The following is a 13,607-nucleotide window of genomic DNA, read 5'->3' on the forward strand; positions in this document are numbered from 1 at the left end:
TCAAATAAGCGTCTGAAGTGGACCTTGTCTCAAATAAGAGAATGAAGTAGCTTATTAGTTTCAAAAAAGCGCATGACCTTGCTGGCTGAAGGGCATTTTCATCCTTTTTTTAAAAAAAAATTTTCCTTTTTTTTGTTTTTTTCGTTTCGTTTCCTTTTCTTTTTTTTTTCCCTCTTTCCTCTGCTGGTCACCGGCAAACATCACCGGACTCAAGCGAGGTCCACCCTTGTCGGCGTTGGGCAAGGGCTGCCCTTGTCCATCCATCCTAGCGAGGCGACCCTCACTCGACGCCGGCGAGGGCAATCCTTGCAGCCCAAGCAAGGGCGACCCTCGCCCGATGTTGGCAAGGGCAACCCTTACCCTCGCCCAACGCCGGCAAGGGCGGCCCTCGGCTGAGGCTGGTGGAGGTTGCCAGCGATGGTCACAAGAGGGAAGAGAGAAAAAGAGAAAAGAAAAAAAAAAGAAAGGAAAAGAAAAGAAAAAGGAAAGCAAAGTAAAAAAATAAAAAAAAATTAAAATATATTTAATTTTTTTTACTAAAATACCCATTCTCCGACGCCGGAATAATCATTGGCCGGCCAAAAGTCCTTATTCGAGACGATTTGGCCACTTCAGACCCTTATTTAAAACTAATAAGTCACTTCAAATCTTTATTTGAGATGATGTCTACTTTATGTTTTTATTTTTTTAAATAAGAGCTGTTTATTTGAAGTTTTTCAAAAGGTTTAAGACGGAATTAATAAAGGTTTAGGAATTTTTTGCACTGTCCCCTTTTATATCAATCCACCAACACCTTCTTCGTAAAACCCCTACAACTCCCCTCAAAATTCATTCAAGAAGGCGGGGGAGAGAGGCATCCGTGGCGGAGGAGGAGGAGGTCGATCGCATCACCCGCTTGCCGGTCGCCATCATCCACCACATCTTCTCCTTCTTGCCCTTCAAAGACGTGGTCAAGACCACCGCGCTTTCCAAGCAATGGTGTCTCGCTTGGACCTCCACTCCATACATCGATCTCTCTCTCCCGTCAGCGGGTGTCGTTCCTTTGGTCAACAGAGCACTGAGACTCTGCACAGCTAAGATGAAGAAGTTCCATCTTCATGCCACCGCGTCCGACGTACGCATGCCCGCCGAACTCGACCGGTGGTTCGGCCTCGCTGCGGCGCGCAAGGTGGAAGACGCTTCGTTGGTCTTCAGACACTCGTGTCACTTCGTGCCTCGGATCTTGTGCGGCTGCTCGTCGCTGGTGAGCTTGCGCATGTCGAATTGTAGATTCTCATGGGACGTTACCATCCGCTGGCCTTCGCTCAAGAAATTGTGGGTTCACGACGTTTTCTTGGACAACCATGGGATTGCGAAGATCTTGAGCGGGTGCCCTGTTCTTGAATCTCTCACGTTGAGTTTCTTGCACAGCACGTGCGGCGTCCGGATCGATTCAAGATCTCTGAGAGAGCTGGTGATTAAGGCCGTTTGCATTTCGTCGCTCGATATCTCGGCTCCGAATTTGCTTCATTGCGCTTGTGGGCCGGGTTTCTCCTCGTGGGCTTTAGACTGAATGGGGGTATCTTCATTGGCGGAGGTGGAGTTGAACTTTGACAAGCGAACTGCTTTCGTCGACCTCTTTTCTGGCCTGAAGTTCCTTCTTGAGCAGCGCCAACCTGACCACTTTTCCGGCCAGTTGAGGTTCCAACTTGAGCGGCTGCAACCTGTCTACTTTTCGGACCAGTTGAAGTTCCTTCTTGAGCAGCTGCAACATGTCGCGAAAATCACGGTCGGAAGCTGGCATCTTGAGGTGCGAGTCGATTTTGTTTGGTCTTTCTTCCTTTTTGATGGGTATGTTATTGAAGTATATATATATATATATATATATATATATATATATATAATGGATACTAGAGAATTCCCTCTAAAAGAATATTGTTAGGCATATTCTTTGATACTTCGATATGTCCTTGTCCCTGTAAGCTGGTGCTGATCCATTCCGCTCTTAAACCTTTGTATCAGATGGCAGGAAATCTTGTCGTGCGCAAATTGGTTTTCTTTCCCCTCATGTTAAATGCACGAAAAGAGCCATCGGGTTTAATGTATTTTCAGTTTGCTCCGCTAAGTACCACCAATTTAATCAAATTCTTAGTATTTGTTGTAGCTAAATTGGTTCACACTACCCTTTTTCTTTATCAGCTGAGTGGCCGGTTGCAGTTTTCATGCACATGCATGTATGTAAAAGCTTATGCTTGATGGTAAATCGTATGTCTGATCTTTAACTCGGTAAGTTGAATGGTTGGACCTTATTCGGTCTTTCAATGTTATGTTTGTTCCATGAGCATCAAATGATGCTAAAGCAGTTGTTGATCAAGCAGTGAGTGAGGTGATTCCTCATATATGGAAAAGATATTAATGTTATATCAGACATATATGAACCTCAACAGCTAAGTCATAATAAATGAGCGGTCTTTTCGTATTAACGTTTTTATTCTTGGTAAATATAGAAAGTAAAACAGTGGTCGTATCGTGTTCTGCCACTAGGTTCACAAATCAAGTTGTTTGCAGATTCTATCAGCTGCAGAGGTAAAGGGAACGCCATACCCATCATTGAGATGGCGTAATATCAAAGTGTATACTACACTACCACCCGCCTGGGTGGCGCTGCTGGAGCGCGCACTCTTCCTTTCGCAAAAGGTTGAGTGTTCGAATCCCGGGTGCCGCAGGGTGACTTAACCGGTGTTTTGAGGATGATGTCTTGTATTCTGTTATATGGAAAAGCTAAATATTTTAGGCTATGTGGGCAATTTTGTAATTTGTGCCATGTAGGGTTTCGCTATATATGTTTAGGGCGAAACAGGTCTCTAAGAAGAGAAGGAGGGAGTGAGTACACTTTTCTACGTTATTAGTGAAACAGATCTCATCTCCCCGTGGACGTAGGTAGGCGGAATATCTCCCCTGCTGAACCACGTAAATTCTTGTGTTGTGCGAATTTTCATTACTTTTCTTGCATCGTTGATAGGATCGAATTAGATATTCGACACGGTGCACGTGTGTGGTGGCTAGCACGTGTCGCCCCCAGGGTTTACCTCCCAGCTGTCAGCCGTGCGGGGGTTCCCTGGGTCATCAAAAAAAAAAAAAGTGTATACTACACTTTGTAAAAGCGACCATCTGGGGATGGTGTACTTGCTGCAGAGTTCTCCCCTACTTGAAAGGCTAGTCATATGCAATCCAGAATCTGATAATATCACAGTATTAATCTATCTTTGGTTCTGGACATGGTTACATGTATGCTTTCGCAGTCGGCCTCATATCATCTACTTTCAGGCTTTTACCATGAAGCTATTGAAGTACAATCGAGTCTCCTTGTTGCCATTTATGTCTTACGCACGTTTGGATATACCTAACATACACGAATTGGTGTGTAATAAAGCTGGGATGCATAGGAGCTGCATGAAAAAATTTGACTGTTCTGTAGCAAAGGACGTGATCATTGATTCATTTGGGTCCGTGAGAACTTACAACCTGTTATACCAGATCTGACAAGCTTGTCTGTTTTACATTTTATTTTTAAACTTAATGCCAGTGCTACGTTATCGCTTCTATTAATTAGCTCTCAAAAAGCCTCTGTCGATATGTGTTTTCAGTTCGAGTACAAGGATTTTTCGGAGCTCTTGGACTTTGATGAAATGCAATTTTGGCACTTACAGAAGGAGTTCTGTTGTGTTTCCAATCATCTTAAAAGGGTTGAAATTGTCGGGTTCGAACTTGACAATGAGAAATCAAAAATTTTGCTTGCCCTGGCTAAGTTTCTTCTCGAGGAGGCAGTTGGATTGGAGAAGATGATAATTGTCCTTGAATTAAAGATGTCGCGTGGAGGAGTACCCATTGACCCTCATGATCTTGGTGATTTTCACGATGTGATTCAGCTGCAAGAAGGCTGTCGGAGAGCTTCTCGAAATGCTGAAGTTATAGTCAAGTATCGTTTGAATGGACTCCCTCGTGAGTTATGAAGCATAAGCAGATCGCAGGTAGCCAGCACTCCCCTAGATTGCATGACCCAGGTAGCTTTGATTTGTAAATAAAATTGCTTCTCTTTTTGTGCCACTTTTGGCGGTGTGCGAAGAAGTTGGGTTTAGCAAATGCTTTGACCTCGCTTCATTTTGAGTTTTTCGAGTTTGGGATTTTGTTTGGATTGAGCTTCTCTGACTGTCATTAGCAATTTTTCCTTTGAAATTCATAGTTTTCCATTACATTTCGAGTTTTGTATGGTTCGATCATGTGGACGAATCAACGTAACCAGATGGCAAGACCACTGTATTTGTTCGTTAGGTTGTGAAGATGGTTTACTTGTCCTACAAGGACGAGTTCAACTTTCCCTTTTTCTTGGGTAAAGTTGGAGTTTCTTATGTGAATGGCGTGTGGTGACCTCTGAACTACAGATGGTTGATGATTCGCACATGGCCGTTAACATGTGGGATCATGCCCCAAGTTAGTTACATTGATGTGAGACTCCTTTTAGCAAGTATCAAAAGCATAGGCGCCTTGGTTCCCGGTGAGTGCTCCGATTGGAGTTATCGTGCCTCTGCAACTTATACGTGACAAATATTACATAGACTCAGTCTATCTAAACCAGCACTGTCATAGCATGCACCCCACCCCCCCCCCCCCCCCCCCCAAAGAACCTATATGATCAATATCTATGATGGCGTTGGTTCACACCGGAAAACCAAACTCCTTCGTACAATAATCTCTATAGCCTTCCCTTAAATAAAACGATCCATTTACAAAAGATTGAGATGATCATGTACATCTATCTCTTCCTAGGAATTTTTAGGTTCATAGATAACGCAAGGCAGGACTCATTTTTATTTACGCAAATAAAAATTGGTAAGTTAATACAAGAGGCGAAATCATGTACTTTTTTTTCCTTATATTATATGTCAGAACATTATAATAAATATTGATAGGTTACTCAAACAAGAATTGACAACCTAAATTTAGTAGTAATTAATCAAAGAAAAGCTAGTAAGCCTCTCAAATTAAGGTTGGCAATTTGATGTAAGAGTTGTTAAATTTGGAACATTAGTAAGTGACGCAAATAGATAATTAGTTATTATGAAATAATTTGGAAAACGATCAAATAAGTACTTCTTTATTTTCTAAACAATCGAATAAAGTTAGACAAGTCACGCATGTAAAAGTTAATAGCCTTAAACTAGTTGCTAATTTATTGAAAAGAACTTGGTAACTCACTTAAATTAAGATCGGTGTACCGATAAAAACATTAGCTTTAAAATGTTGGTATTTATCGGAAATAAAAATTGGTAATTTGAAAAAAATGAAATGAAGGTTACGAAGAAAAAAGTTGGTAATATAAAGTAATGGTAAAGTAATCTCATAAAAGTTGGTTAACTACTGAAATTAAGGTCATTAATTTGATATCAGAATTAGTAGTTTGATAGAGTCCGTACCTCTAAATTGTTGTTAATTAGTTATGCAAATGAATGTTTGAAATTTGAAAACAATAAAATAATGTTTTTTCGTCAGAACAATCAAATAATCAAATAAATATTGATAATTTACTCAAATATAAATGGAAATCAATCAAAAAAAGAAGTTTTTACATCACTCAAATTAGGGTTAAGTTTGTAAGTCACTGAAATTATGGTTAATAATTTGATGAAAGAGTTCATAGCGTTAAAACATAACAAGCTACGCTATTAAAAGTTAATATATGAAAACAATCGCAAAAACATTGATAAGCCAATCAATAAGATTAGGTATCTTCAAATTATTTAGTAACTCAATTAAAGATGGTTGGTAAGTCTTTCAAATTTAAAACTGGTAATTTGATATGATAGTGGAGATATAACGCTAAAACTGCAAATTATGTAAATAAATTTTGGTAAATTACTACAAAAGTCAAAAATTCGGAAATAATCAAATAAAAGTTGGTAACTTATCATAACCTTTTACCAACAAACTATGACAGATAAATCCTACATCCATGATTCCAACTCTAGTACGTCCATGAATCTTTGAGTGAGATTGTGCATTCCTCTAGTTGAGTTCACTCAGAGAGACTGTATTTCAAAGTATGATGCGCTATGTGAAACTTCTGCAAGTGCTTGTGAAAGGATGATGCGCTCTTTGTGTAAGACAAGCGAGTGCTTGTGAACCTGTGTTATTCACTTAGGTAAACAACCCTATTAGCTGCTTTATGAGACAGACACACTGCAACTTCATGAAACAATATTAAGCTGAGCTAAAAGCATCCAGTTGAAAAAACGGAAAAGGGAAGTTTTATTTCAAATTTCTGCCCCAGCGTTGCAATCAATCACATCTCCTGCAAATGTACGTGTACAAAACGGAGGAAAAGATGTCGCCGGTTTTGATGAAATATTCAGGATTTACGCACACGTTTAGACGGACATCCTTGGGAAGGATACCTAAGAATGACCTTCGCGTTTGGAGAACACTTTGGGTGCGACAGAAGAATCCGGGCCACTTCAAGCAGCCCCCATGGATCAACTGCTCGGGACGATTCGGAATTGGTACTATTGATCACTATTTGGTCCAGCCAGAGTGCATTCTGGAGGAGAAACTTGAGCAGGGAAAGAACAGGTTCCCATGCCACCGAATGGGCACCGCGATCAACAATCTCGACATGCTTGAGATGCATCAAACACTGGTAGATCTTCCACTTCGCAGAATTCCAAAATTCTTCTCCATCAAAGTCGCGACAGCATACACTCTCTGCATTGGACTCAGTCTGCAGATATAGAACATCATGACTAAGGAAGAGATACCCATTTGGAACTAGATGAGATAAATATCGAGGTTTGACAGTATAAAATAGCATTTACTAGAATAAGAGAAATATAAATCAATTGAGAATCCAAAATGTCAATTAAAAGGACAGAGGTACGAAGATGATTTTCAATCATGAGAAGAAAAGAAATTACAGGTTTATATGCAGCCTCAGGCTAAAATTGACAATCTATATATGTTCAAGCGAATCTGGTGTCAAATTAACCAAGTGAACTGAGAGAGTTCTAGCAGTAATGTACCACGGAATTGGGTGTGCAAGTTATTTGTAAGAATAACTTCTCCAAGCGCGGCGTACTTTCGAGTATTTTCGCTACAACAGGAACTCCCTCATGGTCTGCTGCGCCGAGTAATATCAGATGCCGACATTCTAAGGATGGAAGAAACACTTCTCTCGCCTCCATTAACGACAGCACCTAAGCACATCATCGTGGTGGAAGAAGCAGAAACTGATCAGTTTTACTTTCTTTAAGCACAAAAGAAGATCAAGCATGTCCAAAGACCTCTCACAATAGCAAGACAGACCAAACGAATGAGCAAACAAGGACATCAGATTTCAGTCTTATCAAAGTCAATGTAATGCTGGACCCAATAAAGGTGATATCAGTTAAGTTCTATTACGTAAGGAAAAAAGCCTCATCTAGCAAAAATTCCACTGAAGCTCAATAAGATGACAATAATTCTCTGAAGTAACAATTTATGAGCATGGTATCATCAAGCACCAATAAACAATATCACAATTTATCCTAAGCAAATGGCAGAATGTGTAATGTATGTCCGCAACTTGAACCAGAAATAACAGGGCTAAAAAAATCGGCTCCCACCTTAAGGCACCAGCTCCCCATCACCAATTTCGTGACATGATGCAGCCTCTTGAGAAGCCCCTTGACAAGATCGCCGTGAGCCTTAATCTTATCAAGTGCGAAACTTTCCATGTCAAATTTTAACTCGGCCTCAATCAAGGAAGGTATTTCATCTAGTCTGAACTCTCCCCCCTGAGAATTGCCCAATAGGCGCAATTTGAGAAGATGAGGAGCCGAAATTTTCAACATTGAACCTTGACCACGAAACTCGTGAGAATCGATCACCAACTCTCTAAAACTTTTTGATTCAACCATGATGTGCTTGATGCCCACGCAACTTTTCAACTCAAGGAACTCTAGAACAGGGCTGCCACTCAAGACTCTCACCATCCCATCATCGTTCAACTCCGCATATTCAATGCGCAATGTCTTCAGCGAACACCAATTCACAGTGCCGAACATGGGAAAACGGCATTGGGACACGCACAAACTCACCAGAGTGGTGCAGCAGAACAAGATTTGTGGCAACGCATAAATTTTGCGGCGCCAGTAATGCAGGGTTATCGATACCTCTTTGATGTCGTGCTCGAAGGCAAACAGGAGCCACCTATCAAGACTTGACTGTATCGAGGCAAGACAAGGAGCATCAAAGAGGAATCTTTCCACCTTAATTGCGGTGCAGCGTGACAACACTGAGTCGACGGAATCGATGAAGCTCTTAGATTTCCGGCTATTGCCAGGGGGCAAAGAGAAACTCATATACTGATTAGAGGTCCAAGTGGAACGCCATCGCTTGGACAAGACGCTGGTTTTGATAGCATCTTTTGTGGTCAAGAAGGAGAAGATATGAAAGATTATGGCCTCGGGTAATTGGCTGATGTAATCCACTGAGTTTCCGGTTTCATCTTGATTGGAAGGAGATATTCGTGCACGTTTGCCTGCTAACGATTGATAAAAAATAAGGTTGGCAAGAAATGTGATAGAAGGACTATATAAACTTTGATCAGCACAAAAGGAAAGTAACTATTAGAGTAATTAAATATTAAACCGCGCCTTCATCTAATAGCTTAAGCTTTTAGAGTGGTTAGCAGTGATCCCACAAAATCTCACATTATCAGAGCAAGAAGTCCTAATTTCGAATTTTTCTTTTAGAATATTTGGCAGTCGTCCCACAAAATCTCATAGTAACTAAACCCTAAAAACTCTTCTGACTTTTCTTTTAAAAAAAAATTGAAGAGCGAACTGAGAGAGAGCTTGTGAAGATAGAAATCGAAAACCCTACAGGAAAGCTTGAGGCTACTAGGGAATGGAGGCGGTAGAGCAAGACGACTTGCAGAGAAAATTGCAGAAAAGGAACAGGCGAAGAGAGAGAGAGAGAGAGAGAGAGAGAGAGAGAGAGAGATTTGATTAGAGGAGTGGAGGCGGAATTTTTTGATTAATGCGCGGGGCCAAACCAGGCTGAAGCCTGAACTCCAGAAGGAACAATTATTCGGAGTATTCTGAAACACCTACTGTTGATTTGCTTGAGGCTGATCCACAGCTAAGAAATTAAGAATTGGATGGCTTTGGGTTTGAATTTGTGGACGCATAACTTGAGATGACATACAATATATACAAGTTATGTTAGTGAATCGATAAGCAGCACAGCTTGTAGTGGGCATATAAATGTGTACTATGTAAATCCAAAAAAGGACAATTCCAGGTCCTAAAATTTGTTACGCTAATGCAGTTTAGTCCTAAAATTTGTTACGCTAATGCGGTTTAGTCCTAAAACTTTCATTTCGTGAATTTAAATCAACTTGCAATTGAATGCACTCGAGTCATTCCATTAACTTCGTCAATTTCGGGTGGAAAAAAAATTCCACGTGACTTTTCTTTATCATCTTTTAATCTTACGTGGCCGTTAATAAAAAAATGTCATGTAGATATTTCAGTCCGCTAAAACCTAAAAGACCTAACAGAGCTAACAGAAGAGCTAAAGAGGATGACGGTCACAAATTTTAGGGCTTAAGTGCACAATATGAAAGTTTCAAGACTCAAGCGCTCTATCATAACAATTTTTAGGACTCCTGCTGTATGTCCCCCAACAACAATGTATAAAAGAAAAACATAGTACAAGTACATAAATGAAAATATACGTAAGAAGAAATATACATATCTGTAAAAATATAAGGGGATAACAAAACAGAAATTCTAATTCCTACATCAATGGTATCAAGTAACAGGAACTGAAGTCGTACCTGAGTCCTCACAGCTATTCCCAGCAGAGTGTGATGGCAAAGCATTAGGTATGGTACTCTGAGACTTTGTCTCCATCGTCAGCATCTTCAATGATATCTTCCTTAAATAATCGGACTAAAAGGAAAAAGAAGCAGAAATCACTAAATCACTTCATAACAGACCAGCAAATTAAATAATCAAATTAGAAAGAAAATGAAGCAGATATCAATTTGAAACTATAACTTAAAACTTAAGTACAATATCACAGCACTGAGCAAACCTGATTTCACTGGTGCAAAGCTAAATTTAAATAGTTAAACAGTTCCAGTTACTATATAAATGCACGCATCATAGAAATTCTCAACAAATTATGCGAATAAAAGAACGATTCTCTAAATATTTTAAGCACAAGCCTATCCAGTTTGTTTATGCGTCCTCTATCCACATAGAAACATGATACAGAATAAGGACGCACTAGCTCCCGGGTGACTTCATATCAAAGAGAATGAAACGCACGTAGTGGACATGGACATCATATAATACCTGGCTTGTTGCAGCAGTGTAAATTTTTCCCTCAAACCTCACGGCAATTTTATGGAGTTCTTGCAAACCCTCTGGACCAGTAACAGGAAGATGTCTCTTCAAAGTCTCCATTCTGCATATTGAAAGAGATTTAAACTTCAGCGGAAATTATTTCTGGCCAATCATTTTTTTCACAATGATAAACAGATTTCACTAAGTACCAAGGGGGTACCGCCCCTAACAAAATGGCTCAAAACAGAAGCCACCCAAATACAATATAACGCACAAAAGACTCTTTTAGCATTTCCACCTAGATGTGTGAAATTGGACTTTCTTGCTATACCAAATTGGAGAGTGTACAAACAATTATCCCTAAAAGAATCCCACGAGGATTCAACTCCTTGAAATGCACTTTTATTCCTTTTTCTCCAAATGAGCCACAAAAAAAAAGGACATGAATCATCTTAGTAATCTTTTTCTTTCTGGCACACGAACTGAAAGTCCCTCTCCAAGCCCAAAGTTCATGTCATACTGTGCCTAAGGTCAACCAATTTACTCTTAAAATCGCCAAGACTGTAGCCCAAATCTTTTTAGTCCAGCTACAATGTAAAAATTAGTGAGTCACACTCTCTTCTTCAGTCTTGCACAACTTATTAGCCTTCCTCTCTTCTAAAGATTATCTAAAGTAAGAATACATCCCCAAGCAGCTTGCCAAGCAAAAAATGAAACCTTCAATGGAACCTTGACTTTTCAAATAGTTTTCCACGGGAAGAGTGTGCTCTGTTGTAATTGCATCTGAGTAGAAACGAGATCGGAATAGTAGGATTTGACAAAAATAGTTCCAGCGGTGCAACAATTCCACTGTAGCCTACTCACATATAACACCGCTCGATACAACAACTCAAAACATACGAGAAAGCTTTGAGCTTCTAATCTTGAGCCCTATGTAAGATATTAATTTACCACACCGTTTCTCTGTTGTCAGTCTTCCAACAATGGGCCCTCTTGTTTCTTGCTAGTGCAAACACATCTGGGAATAAGTCTTTGAAAGCAGTGTCTCCACACCAGAAGCCATCCCGCAACATAGTATGCCCACCATTTCCCACTCTAATAGAAAGTCCGTTTTAGAAAGCATCCCATCCTTGCTTAATGTGCTTCCAAAGCCCCCGACTCCATGTGCTTATCCACTAGATTTTGTTATCCACTCTGTATCTTCCAAACCAAATTTTGCAACGAGTACCCTCCTCGAAGGGCTAGTTTTCTCCCCCATTAAATCTCCACAACCATTGTACAAGCAAAGCTTCCACAACCCCACCACCCCCCACCCCAATTAGCAACTGGTTGTGTTACAATACTCCAATTAACTATATGAAATCTCGGACTGTCATCTCAATCCCCCCCGAAGAAACTTTTTGTGTATGATCCCAAGTCTTTTTGTCACTGAAATAGGGATTGGAAACAAAGAAAGAAAGTAAACCGGAATATTAGAAAGCCCAAGCTTCATCTACATAAGTCTACCTCCCTTGGACAAATAAGCCATCTTTCACCCACTTAAACTCTTCTCAAATCTTTGTATCATCCGATTCCATGCAGCTTTTGCTTTGCAAGTGGATCCCAATGGAAACCCCAGGTACTTTATAGGTATGTTGGCAACCTTACAACCAAGAATCCGAGACATTTCTTGCAAATTTATGTTCTCGCCCACAGGAGTCATTTCACTTTATTCCCAAATTCACTTTCAGACCAGAAACAGCCTCAAAACATAACGGTATGCTTCTCAAGTGTAAAATTTGTTCGATGTCATACTCCAAGAAAATTATGGCGTCATCCGCAAATGAAAAAGGAAATATGGAATCTTCATTACAAGCATTGTCAACCGTGAAACCACTAATCTAACCTTTGTCAGCATCTTGCTCAACACTTCCATAACCAACACAAACGACAAAAGTGACAATGTACCTCTGAGAAATATAACGCTATTGAATTGGAGAGGGGAAAACCCGATGATTGCCCATGTACCTCTTCCAGTAACGGCTTATACGGACTAAATAAATTCGAGATTAATTGAAATAATACAGTGTACAAGCAATAAGATGCCCTAAAATCCTTAGGTTCTGAATAAGTAAATTTTTTGTCCCGAGCATAACAGGTGATCATCCGGTAACTGTTTTCCTGCCCGAAAACCAGACGGATTTACCTCTGCAATTATGTTCATTTACATACTGTGGAAACCCTCTTGGTTGTAAACAAAACTAGAAGATAAGGCCAATTCAATTAAGAAAGAAATACATCCAAATTAAGATGGGACCTAAGCAAAACCATCTGCTTCTGCTATATGACCACCAATATAACAAGAGCTATCAGCCTACATACCCGCTGAATCCCACAATAAAACCTAACCAAGACTAAACTATCCAACGAGAGAAAATTTCAGAGAAAGCTACCTCAGAATAATGTTGCGCCTCCACCAAAAAACATGACCATATTGTAAAACCATTACTTCTTCAACAAACTAAACCCTCGGAAATCGTCCCTAAGCAACGATCCATCATAAACTTCACATATTCCCTACGAAAACGATAAACAAAACCCAAGCAAAGGAAGGAGCACTCACATCTTGTTGACAATCCTCTCCCGCGAGTCGGGCGGCAACCCATCCCTCCAATCGCCCCCATCAAGCGCAGCTCCAGTGGCCCAGCCTCCTCCGCTGCCCGACGGCACCGGCCTCCAGTAAGCGTTATCCATCATACCCACTACTCAAAAACCCCAAACAACCAACAAACAACCAGCACGGGGGGCTCAACACGAGCAACAAGCAACACCCAGCACACACACACCCACCCACCAACCCCAGCACAAATCAACGCCGATTCAAGAACCCAAACCCACAAATCCTACCACAGGAGCCCTCGAAAACCCGGAAGAACAGACGATGAACAGCGATAAGAAGGGCGTCGATCTCACCTTCGGGAGGAGACGGAAGGACCCTTTGGCCGACATGCGATGGGGAGAGAGGGAGAGGGAGAGAGGGAGAGAGGGAGACGCAAGTTGAGACGATTGGGCAAGAAAACCACAAAGAGGAGGGTCACTTTCCATTTCTATCTTCTCTTGCCTGGAGAGGGTGGATTGGATTTGTACTTCGCTAAAATATTAAGAGCTGACCAGGCGACAGGCGGCCGATGTCCAAAAGCGAAGCCGAAGAAGCTGAAGGCAGACGAGGGGGAGGAGGAGAAGATTCGCCGTCATTGATAG

At 40.8% G+C, this 13,607-nt stretch overlaps 1 protein-coding gene and 1 pseudogene across 1 annotated transcript; one reads left to right on the forward strand and one right to left on the reverse strand.

The window, feature by feature from the left end:
• Positions 1–3,123: 3,123 nt before the first annotated feature.
• Positions 3,124–4,092, forward strand: LOC130139290 (uncharacterized). The gene is made up of 2 exons (XM_056315954.1): positions 3,124–3,231; positions 3,627–4,092. The coding sequence occupies exons 1-2, from the start codon at positions 3,157–3,159 to the stop codon at positions 3,990–3,992; spliced, it is 441 nt and encodes a 146-aa protein (XP_056171929.1). The 5' UTR covers positions 3,124–3,156; the 3' UTR covers positions 3,993–4,092.
• A 2,169-nt stretch (positions 4,093–6,261) lies between these two features.
• On the reverse strand, positions 6,262–13,308 carry LOC115686716 (putative F-box/LRR-repeat protein At3g18150; annotated as a pseudogene).
• Between the last annotated feature and the right edge of the window lie 299 nt (positions 13,309–13,607).

This window comes from Syzygium oleosum, unplaced genomic scaffold (genome assembly GCF_021117445.2).
Source record: "Syzygium oleosum isolate NSW1041296 unplaced genomic scaffold, Sole_v2.1 Sole_v2.11, whole genome shotgun sequence".
In the NCBI taxonomy this organism is placed as follows: domain Eukaryota; kingdom Viridiplantae; phylum Streptophyta; class Magnoliopsida; order Myrtales; family Myrtaceae; genus Syzygium; species Syzygium oleosum.

Bases quoted from the DNA above. Each gene is read 5' to 3' on its own strand.
- LOC130139290 (XM_056315954.1), top strand. From the start codon at position 3,157: ATGGTGTACTTGCTGCAGAGTTCTCCCCTACTTGAAAGGCTAGTCATA. The intron at 3,232-3,626 runs GTATTAATCTAT...ATGTGTTTTCAG, and splicing joins CAGAATCTGATAATATCACA to TTCGAGTACAAGGATTTTTC.